This window comes from Hibiscus syriacus, unplaced genomic scaffold (genome assembly GCF_006381635.1).
Source record: "Hibiscus syriacus cultivar Baekdansim isolate YM2019G1 unplaced genomic scaffold, ASM638163v2 tig00112856_pilon, whole genome shotgun sequence".
NCBI lineage: Eukaryota > Viridiplantae > Streptophyta > Magnoliopsida > Malvales > Malvaceae > Hibiscus > Hibiscus syriacus.
The window spans coordinates 513,099-533,232 of NW_024063411.1; the positions used below are offsets into that span (position 1 = coordinate 513,099).

The following is a 20,134-nucleotide window of genomic DNA, read 5'->3' on the forward strand; positions in this document are numbered from 1 at the left end:
CTCAAGATTAAGAACCTTATGCTCTACCAACTGAGTTGGATAGTCATATCTATTGCTATTATTATGAAAAAGGTAAACGAAGATAGCGACCCAGTTTTCCATGCATTCCTTCACATGCACTTTACAATATAGCCAAAACCCTAGTTTTCCTCTTTCAACCCTTTCACCTCCCCCTTTTCTTGCTTGCTTCTTTTACCATTTTAACCTCTTTTCAAGGTTTTCATCTATTCAGATATAAATTTTCAAAAAAAAAAACTAAAATTTGTTGTTAGTTGATTTGATTTCAATTATAAATTAATCTTATCTCAATCTGAATTTTTTTAATATTTAATATCTGATTTCAACCTAGCCTTATAATAATAATAGATAATGGGTAATGTTTAGTCTAGTTTTAGGATAAATTATGCGTTATAGTATTTAACCTATTAGTTGTAGTCCGTTTTAATATCTAAATTCAATTTTTTCAAAATTATATCAAAAATTTAGTTTTTGTTTTCTTTTATGCCATCTTTCAAAATTTAACGTTAATTTTTTAGAAAAAAATGAAAGTTTAGGAATTAAAATGGATTAAAACTTATAGTTTAGGTACTAAATGCACTAAGTTTTTAACGGTGGGTGTACTAAAATAAAACAAAAACTAAATGTTATGTATAATTTTGAAAAAATTAAAAGTTTAGGTACTAAAGCGGACCAAAACTGATAATTTAGGTACTATATGCATAGTTTATTCTTTTTATTGGGATCTAATGGGTGACATTATTACTATTCAAAAAAAAGGAGGGAAATGTGTAACACTGGCATTCCCTTTGTCGACAAGTTAATTATATCTCAATGTTGATTCAGAATAATATTAATGGACTAAAGTCTAAATCCACCAAAAAGTAAGCTTTTCACCTTCTGTCAAGTATGAAAAAGCATGTGATAAAGTATGAACAGTAGTATACAAAATCCTTAATCAAAGGAAGGCTATCATGCTAGAATTGAATTTGTATTTGATGGGAACTAAGAGTAAGAACATATAGAGAACACCCTAATTGGAAAAAATATTAGATAGTATCGGCTTATCACGTCATCCGTGGTCCCAACCAAGTAATATTTGTTCATATCATTTTTTTACCAAGGTGAATCTTCATCTCTTTCCTACATATAAATAAGAAAGAGGTAGTTATTTGGAAGTTATATAAAAATTTGTGACTCTTATTCTCTGGGAACACTGATGATGTGGTGAGCCGGATCAATCAAATAATTTCTCACTCTTATTGGGTATAAGGAAAGCAACATGCTTAAATCGAGGACATTACGTTCGAATTCGTAATTTTTAAGAATTTGAAATAATGATAATGTCAACTGAATTAATATTAAGAATAATTGTATGTACAAATCAAAATAAACACAAGTTAAAGGATATAATATTGGTATAATATCAAAAAAATACTCTTGATATTTGATTAAATAGTCATTTTAGTCCATATTTTTCAAAACTTTTTGATCATCAATGTTTCATTTTAGGGCAAAACCTCTTCAAACATTTGACTAAATAGTTATTTTAGTCTTTATTCTTTTTCTAAGCATTTTGGCACACAATGTTTCATTTTAAGACAAAAAGCTCCTACTTTAGGATGTTGATTGTTTATTGTCAAACGTTTTTCATCACGAATGGGTGTTTTTGTCCTGTAATGAAACATTATAAGCAAAAATGTTCGAAAAAGATAAGAATTAAAGTGACTATTAGTAAAAACATTTTTTTTTAATTATCTATAGAATATTTTGATAAAGCTTTGAGAGGTAAAGAAGTAATTTCAACACTAGGAGGTGCAAGCACCGAAAGGGTGATTTGGTAACTTTGTGAAGTGACATTCCATCAGTGTCTTATATATATGTAAATTACTAAATTTCACCCTCTCTCATGTGTTGTGGACTGTATATTCATGTGCTTTGGTTTTCTTGTCCTATATTTTAAACCTAGTTATCTTCGTCAATGGAAGATCAAGCACCAGACCCTAATAGTCCGAGCCATGGTTCAGAGAGAAAGGAACCAGTCCGGTCGAGGTGGACACCGAAGCCGGAACAAATCCTCATACTCGAGTCCATCTTCAACAGTGGCATGGTGAACCCTCCAAAGGACGAAACCGTGAGAATAAGAAAGCTGCTCGAGAAATACGGTGCTGTTGGTGATGCTAATGTCTTCTACTGGTTCCAAAACCGACGTTCGAGGTCTCGTCGCCGCCAACGACATATGCAAGCCACCGGAGCTAACATAGCCGGAGAACAAAGAAGTAACCAATCACAACTATTCGATGTCGGTGTCGGTGGCGGTGCAATTCAGTATGAACATAGTGATGTCTCCAACTTTGCTTCTTTCCCACCTTCTTTCCTCGTTGGTTCAACTTCTTCCTATGGTGTTGTGAGTGATGATGGCATGGAAAATCTTCTCTCAAGGTCACCTCCAACAGGGTTTCAAGAGCAAAGCTCTAGTAATATTACATCAGTTTTGTGCCCGTCGGAGACTTCGAATTTGCAGTATCAATCTGGTAATTGCATGGCAATTTATAAAGTTTTTTTACTTTAAAATTCATCTGTTCGACATATAATATATATAGGGACAGACGTTAGATTTTATATTATAATACAGTGAAATTATAAAATTCTAGAAGTATATGCAACATTTACTGCAACAGTAACTTTCTTATGATGTAACAATGGTATTTAGTGGTGTGAAAATAGGGTTGCACTATACCCCAATGTTAATTGAGGGGAAACTGATGATTGAAGTAAACCCTAAACTTCACCCTTGTTTAGTTTCAGGGCTCATCACAGTGTTCATCAATGGAGTTTCAACTGAAGTTCCGAAGGGTCCACTGAACGTCAAGGCCATGTTTGGACAAGATGTAGTGTTGGTCCACTCCTCTGGTGTGCCTCTCTCCACGAACGAGTTTGGGTTTTTGCTTGACAGCTTGGTTCCTGGTGAAACCTATTTCCTTGTAAGTTGTTTTAGTAAAAAAAAACAGTAAGATACTAATTTTTATTATAATAAAAAATAAAGAATCAATTGACGTTGAACGACCTAATTGGCGCGACATGATAACATTATACGAAGAGAATTGTGGTTCATTAGTGTCACATTGCACCAAATGTCATTCAACGTCGATCCTTCAAGATTCTTCAATTTTATAATTCAGTTCCCATCATCGTCAAGTTTTCAATCAATTTTTTGTGTGGTATCTAAAGTCCGGAGATAAGTCAAAATTAAATTCTTTACGTCAAGGGACGGAGCTCCTTAGGGTCCAAGGGGTCCTGTTAAAATTTATATATTTAATATAATTTTATTTTAATAGTATTTTGATTTATGTAAAAATAAATATTTTAATTTAAAAAATATAAAAATTTATTAAATATTTAATCAAATAGGGGTCAAACTAAGAATCATAAGTCTGTGTTCTCAAATTTTCTGTCTAATTACAATTTAAGTTATCGTATGTTTAAATATTAGACAATTAGAGTTTTGAGTTTTTTTTTTAATTTAGTGTGAATACAAGGTAATATTTATACAAAGACTTTCAATTATTTAACAATGAACGATAATACCCCTACATACGTGCTTGAACTCGGGACCTCAAGGATAACAACAATCTCTTAATCACTAAGATCACTTGGTTCATTCTGAATTTCAATTTTAAATACCTAATAAGTCTTTATATTTTTCTTAAATAATCTAATATTTCGGTCTCTGTCAATATTTAATTCTGGTTCCGTCCCTGTTTACGTACTACATAATTTTTGAACCATGTTCTCTTCCTATGAGATACATCTCCAGACTTAATACAATATTTGATCATCATACGATAGTATAGTTCTGAGAATACAATATTTGAGAATACAATATTTGATCATCATACAATCAAAAGTTCCTTCAACACCTATATATCAACTAGGTCAAGACTTAATACTAGTATAGGTACTAGTTTATCATTCATTAATAAGCAATTACATCATATATTTTCAATATTTTTATATGGAAACAATGTTTGATTACAGGTTTCAAGAACAAATTGAAGAGGAATTGAAGCAGCAAAATAGTGGGGGATGATGCATGCTATAGTATTTTATGGTGATAGTATGGCTTGTTATGCATTCAAATTCGGAGCTAAGTCCTTGGCGTTGGTGGATTTTCATCGCTGAATAGAGAGTTTGATTATTTGCAATTGAAAAGGAGTTGGGCGTTGGCCGCAGTCCTAATGTTGCTTTACTGTTGTGCAATTATGACTTTTGGATATTGAGATCCCAAGTATTTCATAAGAAAATAATTGTCGTACTTATACAAGTCTGATTAAGTTTAAAAATTGTCTTTGAAAGCTCAAAAGCAACAAAATTTTGCCTTGAATTTTTCAAGTTCACATTGTTTATATACGAGCTTTAAAGTGTCTAAATATAATCTTCTAAACATACACTCATTAAGTGATTGAAGATACACACATATGTTGTCATCGTCCTTTAGTTGACTTGTGCCGTGTAAATACATGTATTTGTCATGTATCATGCATATTATTTATTTTTAATAAAATTTGTAAACTTTATATGTTTCTATCCATTACTTATACGAAATTGAACTTATAAAATTTTAGGAGGTAAAAATATATTTTCAATAGAAAACAAATAAAAATATCTAAAACATAAATTTTAAAGGGCGACTACTCCCACTCGTCTACCCCTCGATCCATTCCTGGTGGAAAGGAAATAGTATTGAACATATAGTATGTATAGGGACACGCAAAGAGGAACGAACTTATAAAATTTTAAAAAATGATAAAAATAATTACCAACAAAAAGTTTTAAAAAATCTAAATTATATGAAAATTTAAAATTTTCAAGACAAACAATACTACAAAACAACTTGGGCTTCAACACCGACCAATATAACCAATCTGAAGCAGACGAATGTTTGATTCTGTGTTTCTCGAAAGCATAGGGGCACGTTCACTTAGAAAATGCCCCCATGTGAAAATTTCCCCACTTTACAACTCTTCATTGGCTGTCATGTGAATTATCAAGATCTTGCCTTTGTTGTTTTTTCTTTATTTTGATGACAAGGAAACATATAGTCTACTTACTTTGGGGAATCCGATGAGGTGTCCGTAAATGTATGTGAAAAATTACGTGGATTCAACTTTGTTTCATCATTAATCTTGTTTATTATTATATATTTTTTCAAGACGTTTTGCTTCAAATCCTTTTCTGTATTTCATTCTTTTTAAAACCATGATTTTGTTTGGTCCAAGTGTAAGCTTTTTGTTAGCAAATTACCACTTTGTCATAAGATATGGTTATATTTTAATTGTATTTCTTATTTGGATCATTTTCACGAAAGATGCTTAAAATTGACAAAAAGTCATTTAAAATTTCAATGTTTTAATGCTCTGACCTCCTCCGATGAACGTATGATGAAGTTCATTTTAAGATGTGTTGTTTATCTTCTCGAAAGAATATTTATTCCTATTCAAAACTTCAAGCAAACAGTCCAATTTTTAAATCTAAGAAAGCCCTCCTACCCCAAAATGATGGGTCTTTATGTTTAATTTCATGAGTTTAAAAGAAGTTTTAAGAAAATATAAATTGGTAAAGGGTAAAGGACAATGAGACGAGTTCATCAGTGTCTATGTTGGTCACAAAAGATATCAATCTTTAAATTGAACTTGAGATTAAACTGCCTAATATTTTAATTGAACTTGAGATTAAAGTATAATCTTTAATTAAAGTATTTTAAAATTTAATGATATAACCAATATAAAATAAGGTTAAGTGATATTTGATGTATGTTACCCTACATTTTAATACAATAAAATTCTAGAACTTACTTGATATGGTAATAATAAAACCATCCAAAAACAAGTGATTAGGAAACCAAACACCCTAATTTTAAATATGTGTACACAAACAACAAGACAAAAAAGAAATGGGTGTCATCTGATTTTGGCATTCATTGGTTGTAGCATACAAGGACATAATTATACTTTTATTCTCCCATCAACTATAATAATCAAGTGATGCACATGGTAGATCTCTTAGTGAGTAGTGAAATCTAAAAACAATGCATTGAAACTTCACATTCTCCTCCATAATGTAGTGTTCGTGCACTTTCCATAATTCGATGTCATTTTCTATGATTGTTTTCCTCGATTAAAGAGTTTTTGTGTTCTATGATCATAATCATAAATTGTGTTCCCCAAGTGTAGCTGTATGCTTCACATTTTTCATTAGGTAATTAACACTCCAATTCATATGCATCATCCTTTGTTTCCATAAATTCATATGCACGACGTTAGGGAATGCATTTTCTAGCTAGCCTCATCATTTTCGACCTGATTTTTTTTTATTATCCCATGGAAGACCATAATCGAAGAGAATTGTGTATTTATGAACAAAATATGTTGTCGAATTTAAGAAAAAGATGTGGGACTCGGACAAAATATGTTGTTTTCCCTGAAAATCTTGAGTCTGAATAATTATTCATGTAGGGTGTATGTTGACAATGATTAACAAAAATTATTGGGCCCAAATTCACTTGGAAACAAGGTACCCTCTATGAGCGTTTGAATAGATGTCTCTACAATTCTAGTTGGTATAATGCTCTCTCTGATATTTATCATCTCCAAAGGATTGGCTCAGACCATCGTCCGATTCTACTAGATACGGGGAACCGGTGGCGGAATAAGCAACCGATACCCTTCCGGTTTATTGAAGCTTGGAATGACCATTCGGATTTTCCCAACTTACTCCAGAATTCCTGGGCGGATGATAGGGATCTTCATGGAAACATTTGCGATTTTCAGAATAAAAGCAGGAAATGGAATATGGATGTCTTTGGTCACATCGGGAGGCGTAAGTCTTTACTCCTCGCTCGCAATAGAGGCATTGAACTTGCTCTCGAGAAGTCGACCAATGATTACCTTGAGGATCTCGAGATTGATTTGAAAAAGGAATTGAATATGGTTTTTCTGCAGGAAGAGAGTCTTTGGCACCAGAAGTCTCAGAGTAAGTGGATTGTGAAAGGGGAGATGAATACAAAATTTTTGTTGGGATCGTCGGCACACCCCATGGCGCAACGAAAATAAAATGCGACGGTCTCACCAGCGATCCATGTACGTTAAATCGGGAGAAAGGAATGTGATTACTTACATTGGGTTCCTTGAAAATCAACAAAGACAACAGCGGCTAATGTTGATCATGAACGGTTTGAATCATAGCCTCCACGAAAAATTGTCTCGGCCTCTACTCAGTTCACCCGACTGAAAAGCAGTTGAGAGCAAAACATTTATCTAAAACTGTTCTAGGAGTTTCTGAATTTTTGAAAGGGATAAACGGCTGCTAGACCAACATATCTCTTATATATATATGTGTCGCTGTAGCTATTAGGGTTTTTAAATTCGAATTTAATTAAGAGTATAATTACATTATTTTAATTAAAATTTGTATTCATGCGTAATAAAAATCACACACGCGCGCGCGCGCACACACACACATATATATATATATATATTAAAATTAAATACACATTTTATTCATGTACAATCAAATTGTATATATGCTACACATTTATAAGTTGCTCTATTTTTTTCAACCATCGGGTGTGACCCTGTAGATTCCTATTACGTTAGTTGTAATAATTTGAACTATTCTAATATTACAAACAATGAGTGACATCTAGCAATATATCATTGTTACCTAAGTTACAGGAAGTCATGATTTGACATAACATGTTCATGACTAATTATTTTAATGTATTATATTATTTTGTCCTTTATATCTAGAATAGACACAAGTCTTGAAATAGTCACACTTGTGTAGCCCATCTATTATTTCTTGATATTTAGAGTAGACTATAATAAATGAATAATTTGTGATATCTCATATCAACTTATTCGAGCATGGTCATGCATTTCTAGTCTCACTCAATCAAGTGGCCTATGATATATTTCATATTATGTAGGATGACAAATTCTATCTCGATCATTCATACCCCACTACATATATCGTGATATGTTCAATGTTAGTCTTTACAGTGCAACCAGTTACGGAGCATGTTTAACTGTATCAAAACATACAACAATATATGTTGATATTGTAATGATCTCTACTTTAAGGATTATACATATAATTGTCACTATGAGTAATATAGTGACTATCACATAATAATCTAAGACATATGCTCATAGCAGGTCAATCCAATATATTGTTCTCTAACAATATATTCATGTATTAATTTTGACATCTCAATGCCAATGACAACTCATTGTCATCAATCAATAAAATGTTAGTCTTAAGCGGATTATTACTATCTCTCCCCATAATAATACTTGACTAATGATCTTTTAATAATAATCACATTAATATACATTCATTATTATCTTTTAATTACTGGAGAAAATAACATTATTTTTTATTATTAGAATGACTTGATGAGTTCTTATAAATTCACTTACAAGTACAAGTTAATTATACCAAATGTCCTAAAATCACGAGTTAAACTAGATTCTTTCGTTAGGCTAACTTTTAATTTGGGTGTCGAATGGAATTCATTAAGTGATCTCAGTGATTAAATGAAGTGTTGTTCTTCCTAGAGATCATGGTTTTAAGTAGTTGGGTATACAGAGTGTATACGCATTGTTAATATTAATAAATATTCTGAACATGTATTATCGTGTAATCACCTTAAACTATTCAAAAACAAACCTTTAGTGTCGAATGTTAATTGGACCTGACATAATTTATTTTTGCGCAACTGCTAAAACCCAATATTTTTGCCCATTGGATCCAATTTTACCCCTCTTCCTCTTTAAGCTGGACTTTTTTTACTTCTAACCAAAAAAATATAATAATAAAAAACTCCATAGTTGGTCTTTTAAGATGCTTCTACCCCAAGGAAATCGATGAAGCACATGTTGATCTTCAAATCTCCATCTGCAGTTTGGGAGTGGTTGGTCCCATTTGTGCCCACTAACTCGGTTGCTGAACCTTCTGAGTTAGAATCTGACGAGTTAGCATGTTGGTCCACTTCAATAGGTGAAACTGCAAATAAAAACTAATGCATGATTTTATGTTAAAATATCAAATTTTACGATTTTCAGAGTGAATGATTGTCCCGTTAATCTCATCGGTCCATTTCTACCTGCAAACATACCCATATGGTGAAGTGGAGTGCAAGTAGAGGCTGATGAAATGGTTGATTGGTCACTTGTGGCTAAAGAAGAAGGCTTCCTCCTCCTATAAATGCTTGATTGCTCCCTGTGTTTCCTAGCCATGATCACATGCCAATGGTTCTTGACCGCATTATCCGTTCTACCAGGGAACAGCCTAGCAATCATAGCCCATCTGTTGCCATACACCTTATGTGCAGTTAACAGCCTCTCTTCTTCTTCCTCACTGAATGCTCTCCTGTTGATCCTTGGATCCAGCTGGTTAAACCATCTCAATCTACAACTTTTGCCTGCAAAAAAGGACACCTTTAGCCAAAAAGATCAAACATTTGCAAAACTGGTGATTATGATTACCAAGACGGGAACTTTAACCTGATCTCCCTTCAAGATGCTCAGCTATCAAGTTCCAGTTTTGAGGACCATATTGAGCCACAAGATCTTTTAGCTTGGCATCTTCAGCCGGCCTCCAATGGCCCCTACAACAAAGCTTGGTGTGCCCTTTTTTGGTACCGCCGCCTCCGCCGCCGCCGGAGGTTTTATTTTTACTCCCATTTTCAACATTTAAACTCATAGAAAGTCCACCTGCATCAAGAGTTTGAGTCCCCATGCTTTGTAATGGCTCAAAGCTCAAACATTTATTGGTTTGTTGTATTGATGAGGTTGGAATCCGAAACCCCATTGGAGAGTTATTAGCAGGAAGAGAAAATAAGTTCATCTCTTGTGGACTCATTGTTCTAAAAAAAACCCAGGAAAGAAAACCCAGATGATCAAAGAAATAAGAAGCAAAGCTATCTCTTTCAAGTCATTGGAAGATGAGTGTGTTTGGGAAGAGAGAAAATGAAAAAAAAGGGTTGAATTTGGGAAAATCAAAGGGATAGAACAGAGGATGTAGAAGAAAAGCTTGAATCGTTTTTCTCCGCCTTTTGTTCGCAAAATTTGTTAGTTTTTTTGGGTTTAAAAAGGCAGTGGAGAATGAGGTCAGGGGCAAGGGGGGGGGGGAAGGGGACATATTTATTTATTTATTTATTTATTTCATAAATGGGAAAATAAAATAAATTAATAAATAAAGCCTGGGGCTTTGCATGCAACTGGAGAACCGCTCGTGTGGGTGTTGGGAGCGCGTGTGTCTGTTTATGTTTTGGTTTTGGTGTTAGGTTTTGTTTTGTTAATTGATTAAGATTAATTAAATATGATATTAAATATTAAAGTATATAAATGATCTCTTGATTAAGACGCTATTTTGTTGAGTCCAAATCTATTAAAATAGTTATAAAATGATCATCTAATTATAGAGTATTATTTTGTTGAGTCTCTTGACTATTAAAAGTTATAAAATAGTTATCTAACTATTCAAATATTCCAAACTTATATATTTTCCGTTAAAAATTTTATGGCAGTATGAGCTGGATATTAACTTACTGACCGAGATATGATAAAATATGATCCTAAAACCTCAAACGATTATCATATCTTAGTTAGCATGTTAGTGTCCAGCTTAGACGACCATCAATTTTTAATGAAAAATGACGAGTTTGAAACATATGAATTGTCGGTGACTAATTTACAACATTTAATAGTCAATAGACTCCCTAAAACAATAACATATAGTCAAATGATCATTTTGTAACTTCTAACAGTTGGGAGACTCAATAAAATAGTATTGTATAGTCAAAAACTATTCATGTACTTTACCCTAATGTCATTACATGTTTGTCTAATTATTCAGTTACGATTTATCCTTGTTGATTTGGAAGAGGACTCATAGCTAGTGAAATAATAGTTAGTCACAATGTTTCACTGTGAAAGAGTGATTAGTAGGTCAAAGCTTGAGGAAATGACGATACACCAAACGAGACATGAGGGGAGAGCTTCCCAACACAACACAGACAGATTTTGTCCATTTCACCTATGGGTCCTCCTAATATATAATTAAAGAAATATGATTTCAAAATGTTAATATATTTTTTAATATTTTTGATAAAATATTATTTTTTATCAAAAATATTAATTTCGTTATCTAATTTTTGGTAGAAAAAAATAATATTTTAAGTATCGTCTAATATTAATATTCTCGGTAAGAAAATAATATTTGATGTAGCACTTTACCGGAAATACTAAAAAAATATTAACATTTCCGATAGCGTCTTTTCTTAACCATATATTAGGTTGTTTTTCCTCAGATACTTTCTTCCGTCCTCCGGGTTAGTTCCCTTGTAAATTTAACTTATTATTTAAAAAAGAGTTAATTGCATCATACAACCCCAATCTATGATCCTCATTTCAAATTGGTCTCTATTTTAAGAATTTTAATTTCATCCTTAAACTTTAACTATCATTCTAAATGAGTCCTCAAACTTTTGAGCATTTCATTTTCACCCCAAACTATGATTTTTATTCTAAATTGGTCCCTAAAATTTTTGAATATTTCAATCTTATCCTAAATTATACGAATATACTAATCACATCTCTTGTTAATAAAACCATTAGACCAAGTTATATTATTATATGTTTGAAAAAAATAAAGTTTAGGTTAAACTATGGTTTAAATGGATTACATATTTGGATGAATTTGGGGATGAAATTGGAATATCTAAAACTTTAGGGGCCAATTTAGAATCACATTCATGGTTTGGAGATAAAATTAGAATGTTCAAAAGTTTAAGGACTAATTTAAAATGCGAGTCATAGCTTGAGGGTGAAATTGGAATGTTTAATAGTTTAAAGATTAATTTGAAACGAGGGTCGTAGTTTGGAGACATGTGATACAATTAACGGTTAAAAAAGTACAAATAAAGTTTTATATTTACTTGTTAACAAAGATGGCATACTATGCGGTTTATTGAATCTATACTTATACAACAATGTTTCAAATATATTACTAAAAAATATCACTAATACGATTAAATTATAATTTAATCGTTAAAGAACCATCATCAACCATCATCTTAGAAGTAAATTCGTTTCGATCGATATAATTACTGAAATGAAAGTCGTTCTCCAATATTAATCAGTTCTTTTCTATTCATACACACGAATAATGAAATAAAAAAAATAGTTGGTATGAACTCATCTTGTGACCTCAGTGGTAAAATGAAGTGTTATTATCTCTATAGGTCACAAATTCAAGTAGTTGTGTCTATAGGGTACGTGTACATTATCGATAACTACAAAAGATTATGAACATATACTACTCTTATAATCCCCAGACAAAAATAGTCGGAATTACCCTTCGATATTTAATCCCACTATTCAAAGAGGGAAAGAAACAAATATACATTTAAACTTCCTTCAAAGCTTTTTTCTCATCAACATGAGATTATTTGTATTGCTAACATATATATTAGGGTAAAGTACCTATTTGACCACTCACTTATTATTTACTTTTTATTTTAATCACTTAACTATTATATATTATCAATGTATAAATATAGATCCATAGATAAAGCTCGAGATTGAAATGCATGACTGTAAATCTAAAATCCATTTTAGGGAGAAAACTATTCACACATATCATGCATGCATGAGAAACCTGTTTGACTGTGGAATCATTCATTTCATTGGAGGGCTTTAGGGTAGTCACCAAACCTAAAAATACTACTAATACCAAATACAATATTTTAACATTTTCGAACCTATTAAGTGATTTTAACGATAAAAGAAAATATTATATATTTTTTTAAATGTCCTGAGTTTAAACAACTATATATATATGTATATAGTGTTATAGTATTGTTCTAAGGAATGATGAGTAGTGTAATGTAAACAAAATCAGAGAAAGAAATGAGAAAAATAGTAGAAAGGCTAAACTTCATTCATATCATCGTGTTTCTTTCTCAATAATCGAGAGCTATATTTATACAATTGATTAAAGCAAACCAAGAAGCTTAACAGCTTATAACCACCTCAACTGACACTTAACTGCCTAACTACACAAGAGCCATCAGTTGAAATCGTCCTAGCTCCAGCTCATACACCAACATTCCCCCTACTTTACTACTAGCTTCCTCGATCCCTTTAACGAACGCAAGACACGCAAGACCATGAAACAACATTCCCCTTACAACAACTCTCTCATTACTTAACATCATTCAACACAACTTCTTGCTGAAAACAAAAAATTCGCTCAAGAAATTTAGTCACCACATTCCTCAATTGTTGAAAACAACAGATTTGCCTCGGATCTGTGAGACAAGTAACCGTTGCCTGTGTTTAAGAAACGCTGGAGCGGACAATGGTTTAGTTAGGACATCAGTAACTTGTTCAAAATCAGGCACCTCCTAAACTGATAGCTTGCCAGCAACAACCATTTCCCTAACAAAGAACAAATCAAGTTCAACATGTTTGAACTTGGAATGCATAATCGGATTTGCACAAACAGCTCCAGCACTGGAGTTGTCACACCACAAGACAGGTTTCCCATGAATGGGCACTCGCAGCTAGCCCAGCAATTATTCAAGCCATACCATTTCCGCAGCACCACAAGCAACACTCCGATACTCAGCTTCCGCCGTAGAACGAACAACTACCTGCTATTTACGAGAACTCCAAGAAACCAGATTATCACCAAAGTAGATACAGTATCCCGAGATCGAGTGTCTATCTTCATCTGACCCCCAATTCGCATCAGCAAAGCCAACTAAAGGCAACTGCGACGAGGCTGAAAAACGAAGGCCAAAATCAGCAGTAGCCTGCAGATATCTCAATATCCGTTTTACTGCTTGAAGGTGAACATCACAAGGTGCTTGCATGAATTGACAGACCTTATTCACAGCAAAGGCAATGTCTGTTCGCGTGATAATGATGTACTGCAGAGCACCGACAATACTCCTATAATGAGTTGCATCCTCAATTAGTGTTCTAGTGTCAACCGATAGCTTGCAATTAGTAAACATGGGTGTAGGAAGGCTTTTAGCATCTTCAAGCCCACTTTTAAGCAACAAATCACGAATATATTTTTTCCGACTCAAGATAATCACATCAGTTTCTCGACACACTTCGATTTCCAAAAAAAAACTCAAGGCCCCAAGGTCTTTTAGTGCAAACTGTTTGTTAAGAACATCGATCATACCTTGCACTTCTGTTTCACAGCTGCCTGTGATGATGATATCATCTACATATACCAGTAGATACATGATGTTGTTAGTAGTCTCCCTAACAAACAGTGAAGCATCAGACTTTGCTAACACAAACCTCTAAGCCACTAAAAACTCTTTTAACCTTTCAAACCATGCTCGGGGAGCCTGTTTTAGCCCATAAATGGCTTTGTTAAGCTTGCAAACCAAACTTCCATCACCTTCTTCATAGCCTGGTGGTTATGCCATATATACGTCCTCAATTAGAACTCCATTGAGAAAGGCGTTATTTATATCGACTTGCTTTAACTGCCAACCCTTAGCTAGTGCAAGCGAGAACACGACTCGAACTGTTGTTGGCTTAACCACAAGGCTGAAGACTTCATGATAATCGACACCTTGCTATTGCAGAAATCCCTTGGCTACAAGTCGGGCCTTGTAACTTGCTATGGATCCATCCACATTTGTTTGATTTTGAAAATCCATTTACAGTTCACTGCTTTCCTTCCACTCGGGAAAGGAACAAGCGTCCAGGTGTTGTTTTTCATGAGTGCATCAAACTCCGTTTGAGCAGTAACTCTCCACTCAAGACTCTTCATGGCTTCTCGAATGGTCCTAGGTTCTTTATCTGAGCAAGCCACCTGAAATAATCTTTGCTTCCAAATCCCATTTTTACTTCGAGTCACCATGGGATGAACATTGGACTGTTCAACATCATCCTGAGCACTAGGAATTGACTCATTAATAACAGCATCGTCACTCAAAGCAACTGGAACACGTAACTTATGTGCACCATCAGTATTAGTCGTCCCTTCATCACAAACCACAACAGACATTTCTAAACCATTACCTGTACACACATTCTCCATAATGTCTATTGTGTGTAACGTGCCAGGCAAACACAAGTCAGGGCTGCGATTTGGCACAACCTCTACACACCGTCTAGGTTGACCATTGTGTAACTCTTCAGAAGATTGTATTACGGGCATAAAATTTATCAAGGTGACAGTACCACAACTTGACCGACCTCCTTACTAACCAGAATAAGGAAAAACTCCTTCATCAAATACAACATGTCTTGAAATAAAGACTCTCCCACCATCATCTAAACATTTGTACCTTTTATATAACGGACTATATCCAAGAAACGTGCACCGTTTTGACCTGAAATCCAGCTTATGTTGGTTGAACGGTCTTAAAAGAGGAAAACAAGCACACCCAAAAATCCTGAGAATGGAATAATCAGGAGTCTGTTTATAGAGAATCTCAAAAGGATACTTGCCACCTAACACTTCAATTGGTAAACGGTTTATTAAATAAACAGCTGAAATAAACGCATGACTCCAGAAATTTATGGGTAGCTCAGCCTCAGCTAGCAGTGTTAATCCCATTTCAACGACATGCCTGTGTTTCCTCTCGGCTTCCCCGTTTTGTTCAGACGTACTGGGACAGGAAATCCGTTGTTGAACACCATTAGTAAGGAACCAACCTTTAAGAGCTTGATACTCTCCTCCTCCATCAGTCTGAACAATTTTGATTTTGAAGCCAAACTGAACTTCTACCATCTTGTAGAAATTTAAGAAACATTGCATAACCTCATATTTCCTTTTTAGTAGATTAACCCAAGTATACCTACTGTGCACGTCTATAAACGATATATAATACGAATAACCATCAGTAGAAACAACAGGTACTGGACCCCAAACATCTAAAACAATCAACTGAAAAGGTTCCTTGTATTCAGTTAAGGAATTACAAAACGGTAATTTATGAGCCTTGCTTTGTAAACATGTTGTACATACATGAGACAACTTATTGTCACTAGAACTGATATTACAAGTCTTCATTACGGCTCGAACAACAGCCATCGAAGAGTGACCAAGACGTTTGTGCCACAAGTCTATTGAACTCGACGCTCTCGAGACATTGTTCAACTGCCAGCTCGAGTCCTTCACAGTGTGTGGCAGTAACTGATACAACCCATCACACGTGAGCCTCCCTTTCAACAGGATCTCCCGAGTCTGTAAGTCATTCACAAAACAGTCAAAAGGATGAAACTCGATAAAAACCTTATTGTCACGAATGAATTGTGACACAGACAGTAGGTTTTTCTTTATGTTTGGCACATGAAGCATATTTTGTAGCAACTAAGGCTTCGAATTACTCAACAGACAAGATTGTCCTATATGTGCAATCTTAATACCTTCTCCATTTCCCATAAGTAGATTATTATTACATATGTAAACTGAACCAGAGTTAAAAATAGACAAATCATTGGTAACATGGTGTGTAGCTCCTATATCTGGATACCAGACAAAATCAGTAGGTTTGATTGAAGTACTGACTGAAGGAACTGTTGAAACAAAAGCAGCTGGTGAAGATGACATCGAGGAACCAAACGAGTTATTTCCAGCAGTAGAACCAAACGATGAATCACTCGAGGCTACATTAATATGGGGCATTGACACTGGATATGCAACTTGAGGAGTAAGCAAGTGACCATTATGGTAGTAAGGTACTGAACCAAAGGATTGCATGCCAAGAAAGACTGGGTTAATACCTGGATGACAAAATAACATAGGGGTCTGAGCAAAACCAGGACTAACCAAGTGATTATATGCTTGCATACTGGCAGCAGATTGTTATTTATCACCCGAGAAGGCACGCGACTGTCTTTATCCTTCAGTATTCAACGCAGTAGAATTAGGCACCCCAGAATAATCTCGATCAAACCTATGATAGCACTTATGTACAGTGTGGCCAAACTTTCCATGCAATTGACATTGAGGTCGATTAGAACTGTTGAATCGACCACGACCTCTACCTCGGAAATTGTCACTTTGTTGAACTCTCACCGAATTTGGCTGTGACTGATATGCATAACTGCTAGTGGTCTTCAACTCATCTTTATCACTAGAATTAACTGCCGTGTTAACTGAAGCAATTTCAAATAGGAAAAGCTTCTGTCGAGCTTCACAATCAAGAAACATCTCAGTTAGAACATCCAATGACAAGGAATCACGAGAGGCTATAGCAATTATAGACTCAAATTCCATGGACAGACCAGCCAAAAGAACACTGACATGTTCTTGTTCAGTTACTAAGCTTCCTGCTGCGTTTAGCATATCACAAATAGACTTAACTTTTGCTGAGGGCTGATATCTTTACACTAGTCCTTACACCAAAGAGTCGTTGTTCGCGTGTTGTGAGTACTATAAAATATACGCAAATAATGTGCAAGTATACACAATCGCTCAAGTAATATAATGATGAGTGAGTATCGTCTCCACAGGGATTGGGTGAAATTACGAAAGTCTAACCAAAGCAACGCACTAAATTATCTAAGTATAGTTAGTCTTGATATATACAAATGTCACGGCAATTGATATGTGTATGCTGGTGGATGCGGATTGATGGTGTGATGGTGTAGCAAATGGAAATGCAGTGGCAATGATTGATGTTTAATATTGAGTATGGTGAAATGTCAAGGCAATGAGAAATGGTAAAAACAGTAAATAAAAAGATAAATAAAATAAGAAGAAAATAATCCTCACGTGACAAGCTTCCAATGAAATGAATGGTAAGGATTGGTCTAAGGTTGCTAAACTTATTTCTCAAGTATATTTAAGCTATCTTGATTTTACTTACTCGACAGGGCTTTCCTAAGGTGTTTAAAAGAACCTAACAGAATAGGATGACAAGGCATCTGCTCTCACTCAACGATGTTGGACAGCCTACCCTATTGATAAAGACACCCTTTTTAGTCGTTGAAATCCTATCCTAGTCTCTTCCGAGATCTAAGGGATTAAGTTATAATATTCCTAGGTCGGTTCAAAGCCCCTTGAAAATACCATAACACATTGCTTATGAGGATCTTATCTTGTGTTTCTTCCGAATACTTACAAGTATTTTTAGCTTAGGATTCTTCCGAATACCTAACCTTCATCTAAGAGATGGACATTTCCATGCCTCTTACAAGCCTAGATGGTGAAGCATTCATAAGCAAAGCAAATAAAGAACCCAAAATAAACTTAAATATACCCTAAAAAATAAAGTTTAAACAATCGTTCAACCAACCACACCAAATAAGTTAGTTCATGGTGGGGTTCGAAATATCCAAACACAAAGTCATGAAAATATTCGTTCCAACAACCCACAAATTAATAGAAAAATAGCAGCAAAAGGGAAGTGAGAAGAAGCCTTCGACGCGCCACCGGAGATCTCCTCTCGGCCACCACGAACCACCTAGCTCGCTAGCTCCTTCCGGCGCCTAGCTTGCCACTCCTTGGAGCTTTATCAATGGAGGAATATCCCAAGGAAGAAGAAAGGAAAAGAAAATAAAAATGTGATTTTTTTCTGCTCTATGCGTGTGCTCTCTGTCTCCCTTTTCTTCTCTCCCATGAGGTGTCATATATAATAAAAATATCTAGGGGTAATGATGAGGTTGTTGGGTGCAAAATACCCATCATACCCCTAGAATCACATGTTGTGCATGAACCTTATCCTCCAAGTGGCAGTGGTCCTTTGGCAGCTCTGGCAGGCGGTTACAGCAGTCCTTCACGTACAGAGACAGTTGTCCAGTGACAGCTGTCCTTATGCAAAAATATCTTTTTATCTTTTTCTGCGCCAGAAATGCCAAGGCATTTCAATATGATTTAGCAACGTGTGATGCCGCGACATTACTTCCCAAAGAATCCTTTTTCTTGCTATTCCCTGCACACCATAGACAAACTGCACCTTTCCCTCAAACAGCACCATTAAGAAATAAAATAGCACAACCACCACAAATGCAATTATATGCAACTACATGATCCTAAAATGACTAAAATGAGCTTTTAAACAAACAATAACTTAAGTGAAAAAGGCTTTAAAAGTAGCCTTTTTAGGAAGTTAACACCCCCCAAACTTAAGCTATTGCTTGTCCTCAAGTAATGGATAGCAGTTACATAAGCATAATGTCATGGCAAAGTTCGATAGTAAGATAGTATGACAAAATTGAATTTCAACCCTCAGAACGATAGGCTTCAACATGCTAGACTTATCAAGAATTCAAGTACTTTTCCCTAGGTCAAAATCCTTTGTGGTAGTGTGTGTGCGTGATTGTATCCAATCTATACTTAGCGAATTTAGACAATTTCTAATCAAGTCCCCTAGTTTTTGTCAAGGCATTTACTTATCATTGAGCACATTTTTACTCCATTTTCTTTGATTTTTTTTATTTTTTTTAAACTGTTACGAAGGGAGTCAGCTCATCACACCTACTCTCCCACACTCTAGGTGAAAGGGAGCATACCTTCTATCCCCGAGCTAGTTAAGTAGAGTCATCCCGTGACTTCTTTCATTCACTCATATGCACAAGGCTTCCATTTATTAAAGAAAGTTCCAGGAAATGCCACGACAAAGAGGAGTGTCCCTCTACAGCTATGCTTAAGCATTTATTCACAGTTTCATTTCTAAGGGAGTTTGTTTTTTATTTTTCTTTTAAACACCATACTATATTTCAATGCCAAGACTAACTAAAGTTCTTTCATAAAAATTTCCTAAATTTTCTAAGTATAGAAAACATACAAATCGTGTAAATATTTTTCACAAAGCATCAAGCCCTAGAGTGAGTTCTATCATTCTCAACAGTCATTTACATTCATATTCTAGCCTAACAAAATTATCATCATCGGGTATCCTCAAAACATTTCATCTAACTGTCCTACCATTTACTGATGCCATGGCATAATACTATGCTAATGCTATCATGCATATGACCTACCAAGAACAATACCTCCCCCAAACTTAAGGAAAGCATTGTCCTCAATGCTTTAAAGAGAACTAAATTAACTATAAACTATATGTTATGCAATAAAATGCAACTAAATG

At 34.6% G+C, this 20,134-nt stretch overlaps 2 protein-coding genes across 2 annotated transcripts; one reads left to right on the top strand and one right to left on the bottom strand.

Annotated features, from left to right (window-relative positions):
- The first annotated feature begins 1,925 nt into the window (after positions 1-1,925).
- Positions 1,926-4,207, top strand: LOC120183989 (WUSCHEL-related homeobox 11-like). Its single transcript, XM_039188569.1, has 3 exons — positions 1,926-2,531; positions 2,800-2,981; positions 4,036-4,207. The coding sequence occupies exons 1-3, from the start codon at positions 1,979-1,981 to the stop codon at positions 4,051-4,053; spliced, it is 753 nt and encodes a 250-aa protein (XP_039044500.1). The 5' UTR covers positions 1,926-1,978; the 3' UTR covers positions 4,054-4,207.
- Positions 4,208-8,896: 4,689 nt separating this feature from the next.
- On the bottom strand, positions 8,897-9,936 carry LOC120183963 (transcription factor CSA-like). Its single transcript, XM_039188549.1, has 3 exons — positions 9,564-9,936; positions 9,176-9,481; positions 8,897-9,063 (listed from the first exon to the last, which is right to left on the bottom strand). Exons 1-3 carry the CDS (start codon positions 9,919-9,921, stop codon positions 8,897-8,899), a joined length of 831 nt encoding a protein of 276 aa, XP_039044480.1. The 5' UTR covers positions 9,922-9,936.
- Between the last annotated feature and the right edge of the window lie 10,198 nt (positions 9,937-20,134).

Bases quoted from the DNA above. Each gene is read 5' to 3' on its own strand.
- LOC120183989 (XM_039188569.1), top strand. From the start codon at position 1,979: ATGGAAGATCAAGCACCAGACCCTAATAGTCCGAGCCATGGTTCAGAG. The intron at 2,532-2,799 runs GTAATTGCATGG...ACCCTTGTTTAG, and splicing joins GAATTTGCAGTATCAATCTG to TTTCAGGGCTCATCACAGTG.
- LOC120183963 (XM_039188549.1), bottom strand. From the start codon at position 9,921: ATGAGTCCACAAGAGATGAACTTATTTTCTCTTCCTGCTAATAACTCT. The intron at 9,482-9,563 runs GTTAAAGTTCCC...CCTTTTTTGCAG, and splicing joins GCATCTTGAAGGGAGATCAG to GCAAAAGTTGTAGATTGAGA. The intron at 9,064-9,175 runs GTATGTTTGCAG...TTTTATTTGCAG, and splicing joins CACTCCACTTCACCATATGG to TTTCACCTATTGAAGTGGAC.